General features: G+C 37.0%; 3 protein-coding genes and 1 long non-coding RNA gene across 8 annotated transcripts; 2 read left to right on the top strand and 2 right to left on the bottom strand.

Annotated features, from left to right (window-relative positions):
* Positions 1 to 3514: 3514 nt before the first annotated feature.
* LOC105186534 (uncharacterized) lies at positions 3515 to 3905 on the bottom strand. The gene is made up of 3 exons (XR_003112927.1): positions 3830 to 3905; positions 3621 to 3643; positions 3515 to 3540 (listed from the first exon to the last, which is right to left on the bottom strand). It is a non-coding gene; the product is annotated as an uncharacterized LOC105186534 (long non-coding RNA).
* A 544-nt stretch (positions 3906 to 4449) lies between these two features.
* Positions 4450 to 7266, top strand: LOC112588568 (ras-related protein RabX-like). The gene is made up of 4 exons (XM_025298881.1): positions 4450 to 4679; positions 4882 to 5073; positions 5183 to 6139; positions 7249 to 7266. The coding sequence occupies exons 2-4, from the start codon at positions 4924 to 4926 to the stop codon at positions 7264 to 7266; spliced, it is 1125 nt and encodes a 374-aa protein (XP_025154666.1). The 5' UTR covers positions 4450 to 4679; positions 4882 to 4923.
* Positions 7126 to 10067, top strand: LOC112588562 (uncharacterized). 5 transcript variants are annotated; one of them, XR_003112933.1, is made up of 3 exons: positions 7126 to 8210; positions 8311 to 8472; positions 9116 to 9649. XR_003112933.1 is itself a non-coding variant. In XM_025298876.1 (3 exons), the coding sequence occupies exon 3, from the start codon at positions 9180 to 9182 to the stop codon at positions 9819 to 9821; it is 642 nt and encodes a 213-aa protein (XP_025154661.1). In that variant the 5' UTR covers positions 7407 to 7947; positions 8037 to 8472; positions 9116 to 9179; the 3' UTR covers positions 9822 to 10067. The 5 variants fall into 5 exon arrangements, 2 of the variants coding, with proteins under 2 accessions (XP_025154661.1, XP_025154660.1); XR_003112932.1 differs by having other exon boundaries at positions 7131 to 7947; positions 8071 to 8472; XM_025298876.1 differs by having other exon boundaries at positions 7407 to 7947; positions 8037 to 8472; positions 9116 to 10067.
* A 4457-nt stretch (positions 10068 to 14524) lies between these two features.
* LOC105190486 (uncharacterized) lies at positions 14525 to 15787 on the bottom strand. Its single transcript, XM_025298880.1, has 3 exons — positions 15506 to 15787; positions 15249 to 15425; positions 14525 to 14929 (listed from the first exon to the last, which is right to left on the bottom strand). Exons 1-3 carry the CDS (start codon positions 15785 to 15787, stop codon positions 14525 to 14527), a joined length of 864 nt encoding a protein of 287 aa, XP_025154665.1.
* Positions 15788 to 16663: the final 876 nt, after the last annotated feature.

Here is a 16663-nt window from a genome sequence, read left to right as displayed (position 1 = left end):
CAGCAGACAAACAATGACCAGATTATTGGGTGCAAAATATGAGGTTTTAAAAAAAGCATTTATTAATGATATACAGCATATTTCTTCATATACGGTAACATGCGACATTTGGACAGATGTTTCGAATAAGAGTTATTTGGGTATAACATTGCATTATTTGAAAACTGATATAATACTAGCCAAAAGTGTCATAGGGGTAGTTCCTTTAGAGCAAAATCACACCGCAGGATATATTAATGATATATTAGTAACTACATTTCGTGATTTTCACATTGATCAGTCCAAAATTACAGCCATTGTAACTGATAATGCTCCGAACATGATTAATGCAGTAAATTATACATTTATTCATAAACATATTCCATGCATAGCACATGTTTTAGCACATTTAGTTCCAGATAGTTTAAAGACATGTCAAACAATAGAAAAAGTTATCACAAAAGTAAAAACTATTATTTCTGTAATAAGAAAAAGTGTAGTAGCTACTGATGAATTGCAACGTTTACAAAAGTGGGATGGAAAAACGGAAGGTTCTCTTTTGAAATTAAAACAAGATGTTCCAACTAGATTGAATTCCACGTTCTATGTGATCGAACGGTTTTTATTATTAAGAGAATATATATATCCTGTAATATTAAAATGTCAGGTACCTCCAGAAATGATGACGCACGAGGAATATGAAATACTAAAGGATATTATAACAATTCTTCAGCCGATTGAATTAGTAACTAAAGAAATCGGAGGTGATTTATATCCTACTTGTAGTATTGTTATCCCACTATTAAGATGTATGACGAAAAATATTACTGACTGTGTTCCTATAACCGATGACGGCGAAAGATTAAAAAAAACATTTTATTACAAATAGAACGAAGGTTTTCTGATACCGAAAAATATAAAACATTAGTTATTTCTACTATATTAGATCCACGGTTTAAAAAAATGCATTTACAACGACCGTTACACATTTCGTCAGCACTTTGTCATATTGATACTTTACTAGATGGAATAAATGCAAATACAAATATTGTTAATATGCCGGTGTCATCTCAGGTTGAAAATAACATAACAAAAGGCTTATCGGCTTTCCATGATAACTTGGTATCAGTACCTGCTGTTACTACTCGTGATAACAATGGGATGTATTTAGAGTTACGGCAGTATTTACATCAGCCTGTAATTCCAAGACATCGTAATCTACTAGAATATTGGCAAACTTTACAAAATGTGTATCCTACATTATACATAATAGCAAAACAATATTTGTCAGTTGTTGCAACGTCAGGATCCTTCCGAGCGTCTGTTTTCCAAAGCTGGTCTTATTAAATATGATATGAGAAATCGGCTGAATATTCTAGGTTGAATATTTTACTTTTCCTTCAATCTTTAGAAGATGAAGACTGGAAATTTACATAAAAGAATACATAATATGTTACTTTTATGTGTATTTGCTATTTCAAAAAATATTTATAATGCTTTTATTTTGCAATATTATAGTGAATTATTACAGTGCAATAATATCTTTTAATTTTTCTGTATTTTGTAATATTGTTTTCTGTTTTGTCATAAACTATTACTGATATGCGGTACATACGCGCGCGTATAATATATAAGTATATATATATATATTATGTGTAATATAATATTATTATGTATATTATTTACATACGAATATACTTACAGATTTTGTAATAATATATAATTTTATTTAATTTTCGATTTACAATGTAGTTAAGCCTGTTGTGTCTAAAATGCTTTTATTCTCTCTCTCTCTCTCTCTCTCTCTCTCTCTCTCTCTCTCTCTCTCTCTCTCTCCCTCCCTCCCTCCCTCCCTCCCTCCCTCCCTCTCTCTCTCTCTCTCCCTCTCTCTCTCTCTCTCTCTCTCTCTCTCTCTCTCTCTCTCTCTCATATATATTGGGTGAGTGCAAAAGTTCGTGCGGAGTTTCAATACATGGAGTTATAAGCGTCGTAAAGTGTTGTCATTAATACTTCCATCTACATATTATATAACGTTGGAAAGGTGACGTCTTCAGCTGTTATTAAAAAAAAAATCATTTGTTTTCATACAAACTGCTTCGAGAAATATCACTTTAAAAATGAGTATCGATAAGGTGCATTTACGGCATGTTATGCTTTACGAGTTTCGGAAGGGAATAAACGTTGCCGCAGCCGTAAAAAACATTCAGGATGTTTATCAGGATGAAGCATCAGCTAAACGAACTGTGGAAAAATGGTTTGCTAAATTTCGGCGCGGAGAATTTAACCTTGAAGACGAGCCACGCTCTGGTCGACCTTCTGAACTTGATGACGATGTTTTGCGTACTTTAGTGCTCAATAATCCGCGAATTTCAACAGAAGAAGTTGCTACAGTACTAAACGTTGACCGATCAACCGCTTTTCGGCGTTTAAAAAAGATGGGATTCGATTTGAAGCTCGATATATGGGTGCCCCATTTGCTGACCGAGAAGAACAAAATCAAGCGAATTTCTGCAGCCGTTTCTTTACTCGGGCGGCTCAATAACGAGTCGTTTTTGGATCGACTAGTGACGGGCGATGAGAAATGGGTCCTCTACAACAATGTTCAGCGCAAACGGACATGGAAACAATCAGGTGAGCATGGTGACGCAATGCCAAAGGCCAGTTTGCACCCGATGAAGGTGATGCTCTCTATTTGGTGGGATTGCAAGGGCATAATCTATTTCGAGCTTCTCCCCGCTGGCGAAACGATTGATTCGGACAAGTACTGTCGCCAATTAACCAATCTGAATCGAGAAATAAAAGAGAAACGTCCGATTTTGTCAAATCGCAAGGGAATCGTCTTTCATCACGACAACGCCAGACCACACGTTTCGAAAAAGACGCTGCGCAAACTGAAGAGCCTGAAATGGGATGTCTTAACGCATCCACTGTATTCTCCTGATATCGCACCATCTGACTATCACTTGTTCCGGTCATTGCAAAATTATTTAAATGGAAAAAACTTTGACTCTTTGGAGGCCTTAAAAAACGGCGTCTCTTCGTTCTTCGAATCTAAACCGCGCAGTTTTTATGATCGAGGCATCCGTATGCTGCCAGAACGTTGGGAAAAGATTATAGAAAATGATGGAGAATATATCATTGATTGAATAAAGATTTTTGTTTGCCTAATCACTGTGTGACTTTTACTCACAAACTCCGCACGAACTTTTGCACTCACCCAATATATATATAATATATATATTCTGTATTTCGTATACTATATTTTTATACTTTTTCTAAGAAGACTTATGGAGGATTCACACACCAAGTATCACGATCTGATATCCAATAAGAAAAGAGCTTTCTTGTAATAGACTGAATTTTCTAAAGGAAAGTTCTTATTGGATATCGTATACTGCTATTTATATTAGTAAAACTGCAAATATATAAACGAGATAATGCCAAGTACATGTTGCATTGTTAATTGCAATAATACGAATAAAAAAGGATATCACTTATTTAAGTAAGTAGAATACATTTATATATAATAAATATTCGAGGTTTGTAATATGTGAGGGTTATCTTGCAATTAAACATTGTTAATATTATTAATATTATGTTAATATTATTAATATTATTAATATTAGAATGTATTCACTTACAAAAACAACGAAAGATAGAAATCCTGCAAGTAACAGACATAAATTTACAAAATTAATATTATTTAATAACACATAAGTTGCATTTTATTCTTTATATGTATGTAAAAAATATTAATACAAATACTTTGACATATTTTGAACTGTATATATTCAATTTAATTTTAACCTTTACCAAACACTTAGATTAGCAACACTTTATTAATACACACATCTTTAAATGATATTCTTTCTTGTTCGTATTTTTGAAATTTACAATACTTATTCGGCATTATCTCGTTTGTAGATTTGCAGTTTTACTAACATAAATAGTAGTAGACACATCAGGTGTCACATACGCACTACCACGCACTACTACATACGCATCGGGTATTCACATACACACTACAAACACACACCGCCGCCATATCTTGGCGGTTTTCATGGCCGAACCGGAAAATGGGCGGGACACAGCTCTTTTGAGAAGTTAGCAATCTAGTATAGTATAGACATCTGTGGCCGCAGCTCACCGCATGCATGGAGTCTTAGCTTTAGTTAGATAGTAATTTTGAACGAAATAATCGATTAATTATCGATATTTTTCTTAAAACATCGATATATGTAAAACGATATTTGTACCAATCGATAATTCTAGGGACGATTATTTTTTTTCGCGATGGCCATCCTTACAATGGGTGCATTCAGTACTACGGCTGCGTTCTGATATTCATTAGCAGCACTGAAAATCTATAATATACGTGACACAAATTATGTATTTTCAATACTGGCAGTAAATTTCGGAACGCACCCTACAACCGCTCACTGAGCGCTCAATGAGCTTTTACATTTGATTGGCTGCATTCAGCAGACTCAACTAAAAAGCCTAAAATCAAAGAGCCTCCAACAACGCAAACTGCCTCCACGTTTTTGATTGGCTGTACTATATGACGTCAGAATATGTCATGTTTGCGAGGAAAAATCGTACAGTTCGCTAGCTGTCTGCTAGATAAGAAGGTTGCGAGGTTATTTTACATTAGAATGTGAAGGCAGAAAAATAAGAGTGTATCTATCATAGAATACAAAGTAAGTGGATTTTATATTAAATCTTTTGAAACATGTTTCTAATGTAAATACATTGTCTAGAAAACTTGCTGGAATTTGAACACAAACTTTTACAAACTTGTTTTATTGTATTTCCTTAAAGAGATTTGATGGCTATTTACTGTTGCATGAAACATTTATAAGAATAATTTCAAATTATGTAATTACTTTATTATTTTTGCAGTATTTGTAGTTATGTTGCGGTGTTTAAATATTGATTTGCATCATGGTACGAGTATGTAGTGCAAATAATTGTTCAAATAAGTATAGTACTGGGATAAAGTTCAGGAGGTGCCCTTGTATTTCTCATCTGCAGCAACAATGGTTAGAAAAATTAAATAGAAGTACTATGAGAAATGAATTTTATCTTTGTGAGGTATGAATGCAATTATAAAATTATAAAATAGTTGTTTCCTTTAGAAAGTATATATGTTTAGATGTTATGTCATAAGATTTTGTTTTATGGTTCTTATCTTATATTGTAGGAACATTTCAGCAGAGAAGATTTACAAACAAATACTCGAAGCCTTATTCTTACAATTTTTTGCAACTACTCAAATACTTGTAGGAATGTCAAACCTTTGCAGGTCAATAATAAAACTTTTAATCCTTTAGAAGATCATCCAGGACTACCAAAACATCTACAGAATAGGAATAAAAAGACAAGTAATAAAGAGAATGAAAAACTTTGCATCAAAAGAGGACGTCCAAAAAAAGAATGTATACATGAGACACAATGTCCCATAGCCTTAAGAAGACAGATCGTTTCATCTTTGGTTCCTCGACCAACTGCGATAGAGTCCACTTCACAAAGAAATGTATCTTCTAGCTATATGCATTGTAATAATCAGTCGAGTCATAATGTAACACATTGTGATACGAATATGAATGTGGACCTTAGTGAATGTAAAATACCTTCCAGCATTGTGCAATACGATCAGTCGAGTCATAATATAGGAGTAACATCTTGTGATACGAATATGAATAGAGACCTTGACGAATGTCAAGTACCTTCTAGCATTATGCACTGTGATAATCAGTCGAGTCATAAGATAGGAGTAACACATTGTAGTGCGAATATGAATGTGATTCTTAGAGAATGTAAGGTACCATTGATAGCAAGTAAGATGAGTGAAGTCCAAACAACAACTGATTTTAACCAAAGTATTAATAATAATAATCAAAGTACAAATAATAATACTGGTCTAAGTGCAATAGCGAAACTACGGGACTTTAGTCAAAGTAATAACATTCATACATTGACAAACTCCATATATGAAAATGTTGAACAATGCGGGAATTCTAAAAGTAATGTTAATTCAAAGAGTAGCATTGTGATAAGTACCACAAGATATAGCAGAAATTCGGAGTGTGAATCTATTAATAACAATATAATAGTGAGAAACATGACTGGACCTGATAGTTATATAATATTAGGTGTAGTAAAAAGAAATCCATTATTTTTCCAATAGATGGCTTTAGTTATCTGTATCTCGCGTTGTATAAGTCCGATCAGGTTCCACTAGATGGCGTTAGAAAGATGAGATTTCGTACTAAAAAAACTTCTGACAGTTTTGTGATTAGTTGACTCAGTTTTGGTTTGAGCGCGCGTCAAAGATGGACACTAGCAAAGAGAAAATACGCTATATTTTACAGTTTTTCTTCGATAAAGGCGAAAACGCAAGCCAGGCGGCTGAAAATGTGAATAGTGTTTATGATCCTGATATTATAACAGCCAATCACGCGCAATTTTGGTTTCGTCGATTCCGTTCCGGTAATTTCGATGTCAAAGATGCATCACGCACTGGAAGGCCAATTGTCGAAAATATCGATAAAATCATGGACATTGTCGAGTCCGACCGTCATGTAAGCACTGTTTCGATTGCCCAAGAGCTAAAGATTGCACAAAAAACCGTTTGGAACCATTTGAATAAGGCTGGATACAAAAAGAAACTCGATGTATGGGTGCCACACGAGTTAACGAAAAAAAACCTCATGGAATTTCCATCTGCGAATCGCTGCTGAATCGCAACAAAATCGACCCATTTCTGAAGCGGTTGGTCACTGGTGATGAAAAGTGGATCACTTACGACAACGTCAAGCGAAAACGGTCGTGGTCGAATCGCGGTGAGCCGGCGGAAACGGTAGCCAAGCCAGGATTGACGGCCAGGAAGGTTTTGCTGTGTGTTTGGTGGGATTGGCAGGGAATTATCTACTATGAGCTGCTCCCCTACGGCAAAACTCTTAACTCGGAACTGTACTGTCAACAATTGGACCGTCTGAAGGAAGCAATCGCCCAGAAGCGGCCAGCTTTGGTCAATAGGAGAGGAATTGTGTTCCATCAGGACAACGCCAGGCCACACACATAGATAGTGACTCGCCAGAAGCTCCGGGAGCTTGGTTGGGAGGTTCTTATGCATCCACCTTATAGTCCGGACCTGGCACCAAGTGATTACCATCTGTTCCTGTCCATGGCGAACAATTTTGCTGGTGAAAAATTCGCTTTAAGAGAGGCTTGTTCAAATCGACTGTCTCAATTTTTTGCCAATAGTCACGACGGCTTTTATGAGAGAGGCATGATGAAATTACCTTCAAAATGGCAACAAGTTATCGAACAAAACGGCGCATATTTGACCTAAATCGGATCATTCTAACTATGGTAATTAAAGCCTTCAATTTCATGCAAAAATAATGGATTTCTTTTTACTACACCTGATATTTGATAATACAATACCTGATAATACAATATCTGATAATTCTATAATAGAAGGAAGTCCCAGTCCTAATCCTAGTATTGTAAACAGTTGTATGACATATAATACCAGTACCGTAGAATGTAAAAATTATTTTATTCAAAATTGTCGGAAACCTATGCTGAAACAATCCAAAATTTTATTTATTGATATTCAACATGCATTGAATCCATCTTTGAAACTTGATAGTATTTCACAGCAAAACCGTGTCCTGAAAAGAAAAGTTGACAGTTTACGTAAATTAGTTACATATTGGCAGAAAAAGTTATCATCTTTTAAGAACAAATTGTCTTCTCGTTTTGGGGAGGATCAGCTTAATGCTCTATGTTTGAGTTCGAGTCGCGGCAGTAAATGGACAAATAAGACATTACAAATCGCTTTACAGTTGCATTTTGCATCTGGCACCACTGGATATCAATTACAGTCACAGCTACAAATGCCTTTGCCGTCTGTTCGTCTTCTTCAATCTGAACTTCAACATGTACAGTTCTCGCCTGGTTTGTTGCATGACATTTTTAAGCTTCTTCATAAAAAAATAAGCTCAATGAAAACTATGAACAAAGACTGCGTTCTTATTTTTGACGAGATGGCAATTCAGAAGAAAATTGATTACAATCCAGGAACCAAGTCATATATAGGTTGGTGTACTATACCAGGAGCAAAACCAAAAATAACTTCACAGTTAAAGCTTCAATATCCTGATCCTGATACAAGAGAGAAATGGCGGACTGAGGTATCCCTATCAATGCTAAAGGAAAAGGCAAGTAAAATCATGGTGTGGATCTTAGGAGGACTAGCTGTCCGGTGGAAACAACCAGTAGCCTATGATTTCACTGGAAATTCTTTTTTTTCTGAAGCAGTCAAAAATCGCTGTCTAGAAATTGTACGTGAGTCGTACAAAGTGGGAATAACAGTTCGTGTTCTGACTTGCGACATGGGTAATCGTAATGTATGAAAAGCCCTGGGAATAGAAGTGGGTCCGCAGATACTGAATAACAGCTTCTGCCATCCATGTGTTGAAGGTCAGAAAATGTTTGTTATGGCTGATGTTATGCACGCTTTTAAAAATTTCAAAGAAATGCTGACAAACAATAAAGTTATACATCTTCTTGATCGAATTGTTGAAGAACAAGGTCTGCCTTCTTCAGCAGTAAAAGTGGCTCATATTTTTGCTCTAATTGATTATCAAAGTGGAGATATGTGGCGAATGACTCCAAAATTAAAGAGGAGTGATGTACAATGCAATCATTTTGACAAGATGAAGTTAAATGTCGCGAGACGAGTCATTAATCATCGTACTGCTGCTAGCTTGTTTAATATCGCTTTTATGGAAGGAGGTGACCCTGAAATGGTTACAACAGCTTGGATGGTGCTATTAATGCATGAATGGTTCCGTTATGTCACTTGCAGATCCCTCTTATCTGCTTTAAGTAAAAAAAATACAGAAGCTTATGAACAAGCTATTACTATTCTTAAACTGATAATGGATGTATTCCAACATATGTATATATCAGGAGGTTGGAAACCTGTACAGACTGCAATTAAAATTTCGACTAAGACTATTTTAGATCTTGCTGAATTGTGCCTGAATGAACTTGGTTATGACTTTCTGTTTACTGGTCGACTTACTCAAGATATCATTGAAAATTTTTTCTCTGTCATAAGGTATCGCAGACCAACACCTACACCACTTCAAATAACGCAACGGCTAAGACAAACTACTATTTCAATGCTTTTGAGGGAAGTACCTGGAAGTAGTTATGACTTTGAGACAGAGGGAGAAATACTTATTAATATCTTTGAAGAGTTAAAATTTGCTGCTTTGGATACTGCTTTGAATAACAATGGAGATTGGCCAAGAGACTTCATAATTCTACCTTTCACAGTACCACAAAAAGAAAATAAAGTGCTGTACAGAGTAGCAGGCTATGTGGTTCATCAAGTTTTTACAGTTACAAAGTTAGACTTAATTTGTTCTACATGTTCTTCAGCTGTACTTCATAAGGGTCCTCAGGCTCATCCAGAAAGTGAATTTACTCGCCAAACAAACTATGCAAATTGTTCTCAAGTAGAAATTTCCGATGAAATTTTCACTCTGATCGTGAAAGCAGAATGTTGTAGAGGTGTTGAGCACATCATCACATCTGTTCGTAAAAATGCAGACATATTTTTGACAAATATAATGAAGGAGTTTCCAAATTTGTATGCTTTCGCTATACCAAAGTGTCACAATCTTGCAACAGCTATTCTGAAGAGATTCATTCAAATGCGACTGAAAATTTTCACTGGTCATGAAGAACGAAAAGAATCCGGTTCAAAATTTGGTAGTTTCAGCATGGGCTCGCGTTTGTTAGGCAAAAGCATGAAATAAAACTTTATTATTAGTCAGCAGAGACTTCCAACGATATTGAGTAAAGTAATTCTGTTTTTATTTTTAGTATGTTAGTCTAATTGTTGTCACAAGAAATTTCTATTGAATGCAATAACCCAGATAGAACACAGTGTTAGCAAAATATTTTAAAGATATAGATGTGAAATATTATATAAATACTGTAATGTCCGAGATTCTCAGATATGAAAAAGATTATAATAAATATCTAAAAATATTTAAGAAAACCATTTCTCATAAATATTTTTATGAAACAACTTATGACTTATAAATCAATTTATGAAACATATTTTGCAGACATATTTTTACATATTTATTATAATTGTTTTCATAGCAGAGAATGTTGAACATTATAATAACTATAAAATATTTGATCTATATTTCTAAAATATTTTGTAAATATTATGTGCTGTCTGGGAACCTACATTTTAGTAACAGCAATAATAATATAATGTAATTATTAAAAGATAATTATGTTCAATACAATTATTATAATATATAATATAATTGTTATAATATATAATTATTATAACTGTTTTCAATAAAACTTATGTTCGTTCTCAAACGATTATGTAAATTTATTTCAATTTTATTTGAATAATCACACTAATACATTTACGAGATTCAGTTATTAGTTTTGAACTTCGCGCGAAGGGACGCCATGTTTGCGAGGAAAAAGATTCCCCTGCCTAGCAGACAGTTTGCGGCTCTTTAGACTCAACAGTTGGACAACATTACTAGATTTTCCACTGAATCTCGCTCCTGATTGGTAAATACTTCTGGGTTTATGAAGAATATGAAAAAATGCTCTAATCACAGACAATAATCACTAAGCGCTCTCTGATCACTTTGTTCTACTGAACGCGGCCATTGCTTGCTAGATAAAAATACTGCATTTTGATTGGTACATTTCCGGAGATGGATGAAAATGTACCAATCAGAATGCAATATTTTCACCCAGCAAGCAATCCAGCACGAAAACAAGCACCGTGTGCCGCTGGCTTTAATAAATCTACCTACTCAACTCATATCTCGCGCGCGCGTATACATCGTGTCCATGATCCGTTACATGCATTGAATAAAGAATACCAGGGCTGCGTTTCGATATTTACTGTAAGTACTGATTATACGACGTCATGCAGTAGAGCGGTAAGACAGTTTCAAAATTACTGCTGTTGATTTTATTGCGTATTTTGCAGTAATAATGAAACGGAGAATTTACGTTCCGCAGTACACAATCACAGTGTACAGTGAGAACTACAGAAAGAAATATAAAATATAACCTAGCTTATTCCTGTTGTCGAGGGGTGCATTCCGATATTCACTGCCAGTACTGTGAACATGACGTCATAAAGCAGTGTTGGCGATGTGTTCCGTAATAGCTTATATCGCTTTTCCTTCCCTATAACGGAATGACAATTGCAGTATTGTCAGTACTGGCACAGTATAAGAAAGCAGTAGGTTCACTCGATGTCGGCACCTTTGATCTCATGACTAAAAGATCGCCATGTTGCTGGTTGTGCGCGGGCTCTAATTTGAAAGGTACAAATACAAAAAAAAGGATATGTCTAATAACAATATTATAAAAACACTAAGAAAGAATTGTACTAAATATTTTAAAAGAAAATAAGACTCTAGAGTAATAATTCACTTGATGGGAAGAAAGTTTGAGCCATCGTAGTTATATGGTACATAAATTATTGTGTATATTTACAAATAATTAATATCTTTGCGTTTATTTTGTTGTACATATGTATTAATTTATTTTTAATTAAAATACAATTTTATCAAAATCACTGTATAAGAATACAATTATTATATACAATAATTATCTAATTAAAATCCTAGTATATCGTATGTATGTATATAAATGTTCATAACCTATACAACTTGTGTGTGTGTGTGTGTGTATGTGTGTATGTGTAAGCGTGTATAATTATTAAAGACGTTAGAAAAACATAATCTGATAAATATAACATTTACAAATGTGTATCCATCCTTGATCCATCAGTCATAATCTAGATACTGTCCAATTCTTCTTTTTTCTTTCTTAATTTGAGTTTATTGATGTATACCTAAAAATATTTAGGAATATTAATTAATTAATATAACGAATAAATAATAAATTATACTAAATTAAAGACTAAACTAAGACTAAATGCGAAACAAATAAACGTGGGTTTTAATAAATCATGTTCCCGTTGAAAAAAATTAATAATAAATAATTATATGTCATTATAAATTTAAAAGTTCTGTACATTGCTTTTTAAATTGTGATAAATTGTTCATCAGGGATTTCAGTAGAGGTTACTTTCATTAAAAGTTACACCAGAAATTTCTTATGTTAGTAAGCTTTATTTATTTGAAGATATATTATGTATTTATTATAAAAATAGTATTAATTATATATTTATGGCTATAATTTGAAATAAACAAATTAGCACATTGTTCAAGTTTTACTAAAATTATATTATGTGAAATATATTAAAATAAAAGATTATAAAAATAACTTATATATATCATGACATATATAACATGACATATAAAATATCACATGACAAAAATATATAAAGAATATATAAACACAATATCATCCAAGAACGTCAAAAGAATATATATAGAGAACAATATATATAGAATATATTAAACATCACAACTTTATAAGTAACACAACTCTTTAAGTAATACAACTGTTGTAAGTAACACAACTGTTAAATAACATAACTCTTTTAAGAATTACATATGTATGTACGCGTATATAATAAACTAATTAGATATCGCATGAACACAAATAGAATAAAAATTTTAAATTATTAATTATGACACAAAATGATAGCTTTCTTTTTACTCCTTTTTTTTGTTTTGAAGTCTCTATTAATAAATTTTATTATGTAATATAATCTTACTCTAATAAATAGTTTTAGCAAATAAAGCGGAAAATCACAACAAGGATTAAAAACTCAATAACAGATAAAATTTGCATAAAGTTTTGCATAACATTTGTTTCAATAATAATATTAATATTTTCGAAAAATATTGTATGCAATTCTCTAATATAATTAACAAATACTGCACTTGGTATATATAAACTGTCAAACATATCATTTGTATTATCATAAGGTTTTAAATAAGAATATAAACGAGATTCATCTAAATTACAATCTCTTTCGGCTAGTAATGCACATGTATCACAAAAATGTTTAATAAAAACGCGACGCAATAAATATCCGCAAATATAAACAAAAACATTTTCTTCGGTTACTGGTAAATTATGATAATCATATTTATCTATATCTGAATTAATAAAAGATGTTGCTTGTGAAGATGTTTGAAATATTATATTTTGTGTTCTTATGTCCTGACATTGAATTAATATTGATTTTTCATCAGCTGCGCAATTTCCACTATCTGCTTTCATATAATCAATACAAAACAGTTTTTTAAAATTGTAATAAAATTGCATTGGTGTAGGATTAAATGAATTTCCACTTTGTTTACGTGCAGCTCCAAAAAAGTTTTACAAACTGTCTTGATTTAGTTAATAAAATCTAGTCTAAGTCTCCTAGTTAATAAATACTGAATAGGAACTAATAATTGTTGTAAATAATTTCATAATTTTAGTATGGAATTAATTGTAATAATCCAACATTTTATTGATTTAATAGAATTTGTTATATCTTTTCCGTCTTTTCTAATTACTTTTACGCTTTGCAAAAACTTTATTGTTTCATTTAGATAAGTAACTTGTTCGTTAGTATTTGTAAATGCTTCCTTATTAGGATTGCTGCTGTAAAGTTTGGAAGAATTTAAAGTATCAAATAATTTATTAAATTTTTCTATAAAATCTGCTGTAAAAGTAGCTGCAGCAGGTAAAGAATATAAACTAACATATGTATTTATACCAGCTGAAACAGAATGGCTTAATACCTGTGCTGTGTATTTCACTTTCATTTTTTCAAAATTATTTGGGTTAATATGGCTATCAGTCAATCTAGGAGCCGCTCTAAATTGTGCCTTTTTATCTATTGTATAAAAGTCTTTTATATGTTTCCAGGAAGCAATTTTATCGCCATATATCAGGTGTAGTAAAAAGAAATCCATTATTTTTCCAATAGATGGCTTTAGTTATCTGTATCTCGCGTTGTATAAGTCCGATCGGGTTCCACTAGATGGCGTTAGAAAGATGAGATTTCGTACTAAAAAAACTTTCCTGACAGTTTTGTGATTAGTTGACTCAGTTTTGTTTGAGCGCGCGTCAAAGATGGACACTAGCAAAGAGAAAATACGCTATATTTTACAGTTTTTCTTCGATAAAGGTGAAAACGCAAGCCAGGCGGCTGAAAATGTGAATAGTGTTTATGGTCCTGATACTGTAACAGCCAATCACGCGCAATTTTGGTTTCGTCGATTCCGTTCCGGTAATTTCGATGTCAAAGATGCATCACGCACTGGAAGGCCAATTGTCGAAAATATCGATAAAATCATGGACATTGTCGAGTCCGACCGTCATGTAAGCACTGTTTCGATTGCCCAAGAGCTAAAGATTGCACAAAAAACCGTTTGGAACCATTTGAATAATGGAACGTTAATCCACGCCCAACCCTGTCCGCCATCTCGGCTAGAAAGGGGCGGACAGCCTCGGCCGTTCGACGCCCGAATCCCCGGGGGTCGGACAACAAGTCCGCTCACTTCCCCAGAGTCCGGGCTCTGGCCTGGGACTTCAGGGCCCTCACTCCCCTGGCCATTAGCTCCCCCTCCTCGCGGAGCTCATGCACCCGCCAATAGAGAATATGTCTCCCCTCGGCGATGAGCTCCACGGGAGGGGAACCGGCCAGGGCTTCCGCCGCCATATGGGATATGGTGCGGTACCCCCGAATGGCCTGTATGACCACCGGCCGCAGCGCCTGGCGTATCAAGCGCTTACTGCGGTCGGTAGCCGCCAGCTGGGGCGCCCAAATAGGCGCCCTGTACAGGACCATCAAGAGCACCACACCGACGTAAAGGCGGCGGGCTCTCCATCCTGGACCTCCCTGGGCGCGCATCAGGCTGGCTACTTTTAGCCCTGTCCCGCGCACCTGGGGGTCAAATTCCTAAAATGGGCACAGAAGTCCCACCGACTGTCCAAAGTGAGGCTCAGATATTTCATCGTTGGCCCTACCCGAACGTGGATTCCATCGACGAGGACCCGGGTCGGCGGCGGCGCCCCGCGACTGCATTCATGAAAAAACATGCATTCAGTCTTATGGGGCGCCACCCTGAGACCCAGGTCCCGGATTTCACACACCACCGATGCTAATGCCACCTCCACTTGGAGGCGGGCTTCCCCTAGGTCTCCCCCTCGGCAAGCACCAATGTATCGTCTGCGTAGCAGACTACATGGGCCCTGAAGGGGAGGGGAGTGCGCAGCACCCGGTCGAAGGCGATATTCCACAACAGGGACCCCAGAACGGACCCCTGTGGAACACCAGGCTCCATAACGGCCTTGAACCCCGCCTTTTTTGGCGAAGGCGAGGTCTCTGCCCTCGAAGTAGGCCGCCAGGGCCCACCGGAGATAGACGGGCACACCTTGAAATTCAAGGGCCCTGCCTATCTCCGGCCAGGGCAGTGTTAAAAGCGTTAGTGATGTCTAATGACACCGCCATCAACACCCTGCCCCCCCTCTTCACGACCGCCCGGGTCAGATCCCGGACGCACTGGATCGCATCCAGCGTTGAACGTCCGGGCCTGAACCCGAATTGGCGATCGTGGAGGCCCGGCCCCTCCGAGGACATGTGCTGGACGAGGCGGTCAGCTATGATGCGTTCGAACATCTTGGCCGCCTCGTCCAGCAGGCAAATCGGCCTGTAGGCCGACGCGCTCCCGGACGCCTTGTCCTCCTTCGGGAGAAGGACCAGATTAGCCCTTCTCCACTCTGGGGGAAAAACCCCCTCCTTTAGGCACCTGCTCATGGTAACCCGCGTTGCCTCGAACAGGTTTCCCTCGCCGAGGGCGAGAGCCCAGTTACCTGTTATCTCCCCCCTTATGGCTTCATCGCCTTCTACCCCGCTGTCAGCTCCCGCCCCCCTTCAGAGGTGGAGGCCTGTCGCATGGGAGTCGGAGGTGTCGCCACCGGGGTCTGTCCTCTCGAGGGTGGCTCCGGTGTCCTCAATCTCTCTCCTGGCCTTGCCTTCAGTCCTTCCCTCTCCTTCAACAGCCGGTCCATTTGTCCGGACAACTCCCTGTAGGCCGGTTGACCATCCTTCAGTCTCGCCCTCCTGTCCACCAGCCTCATGATGTGGCCGGTCAACCGGTCGTAGGTTGCCACCTGCTCCGGGGTGAGGGCAGAGCTGGACATATAGTCGTCCAGCTCCTTCATCACCCCGCGAACAACCAACCTCTAAGCCGGGGGGCTCCTCCGGCAAGTTATCGTCGAAGGACGGTATGTCGCCGGAGGAGTTCCCGACCTTCTCCTCCGACGAGCTGGAGGAGAAGGAGACTTGGGTCATCACCCTCCTCTTCTTCCTCCTCTTCACCCTCTCTTTCCCTTGCCCGGGTCCTGTAGCCTCTTCTGCTGTTGAGCTGCCCCCGGCAGCCTCGGCATAGGTCCTTCTTCCTCTGGGAGCTGGTGGAGGGGGGATGAGAGCTGTCTCGACAGAGGCCTTCGCAGCCTCTAGCTCCTCTTCGAGCCGTCTATTTTCAACTCGCATCCTCCTAAGCTCCTTTCGGAGCTCCCCCAACTCCCTAGCAGTCGCCGACCCTGCTTCCTCCCTGTCCGCGTCCGCTCCCGTCCTCGCGATCAGAGTCCCTATGATCAACTCCGAGACGACCAGGGCGCAGTTAATCAG

The sequence above is a fragment of the Harpegnathos saltator genome, unplaced genomic scaffold, assembly GCF_003227715.2.
Source record: "Harpegnathos saltator strain DR-91 unplaced genomic scaffold, Hsal_v8.6 scaffold244, whole genome shotgun sequence".
Lineage (NCBI taxonomy): Eukaryota > Metazoa > Arthropoda > Insecta > Hymenoptera > Formicidae > Harpegnathos > Harpegnathos saltator.
Note: the sequence above shows the minus strand (reverse complement) of the source record. Positions and strands in the feature narration are given on the sequence as shown.

Coding starts and splice junctions, on each gene's coding strand:
- LOC112588568 (XM_025298881.1), top strand. CDS start 4,924: ATGGTACGAGTATGTAGTGCAAATAATTGTTCAAATAAGTATAGTACT. Junction 5,074..5,182: donor ATGAATTTTATCTTTGTGAG/GTATGAATGCAA, acceptor CTTATATTGTAG/GAACATTTCAGCAGAGAAGA.
- LOC112588562 (XM_025298876.1), top strand. CDS start 9,180: ATGCTTTTGAGGGAAGTACCTGGAAGTAGTTATGACTTTGAGACAGAG.
- LOC105190486 (XM_025298880.1), bottom strand. CDS start 15,787: ATGAGCAGGTGCCTAAAGGAGGGGGTTTTTCCCCCAGAGTGGAGAAGG. Junction 15,426..15,505: donor GGGATCTGACCCGGGCGGTC/GTGAAGAGGGGG, acceptor GGCCGGAGATAG/GCAGGGCCCTTGAATTTCAA. Junction 14,930..15,248: donor GGAATATCGCCTTCGACCGG/GTGCTGCGCACT, acceptor TGCCCATTTTAG/GAATTTGACCCCCAGGTGCG.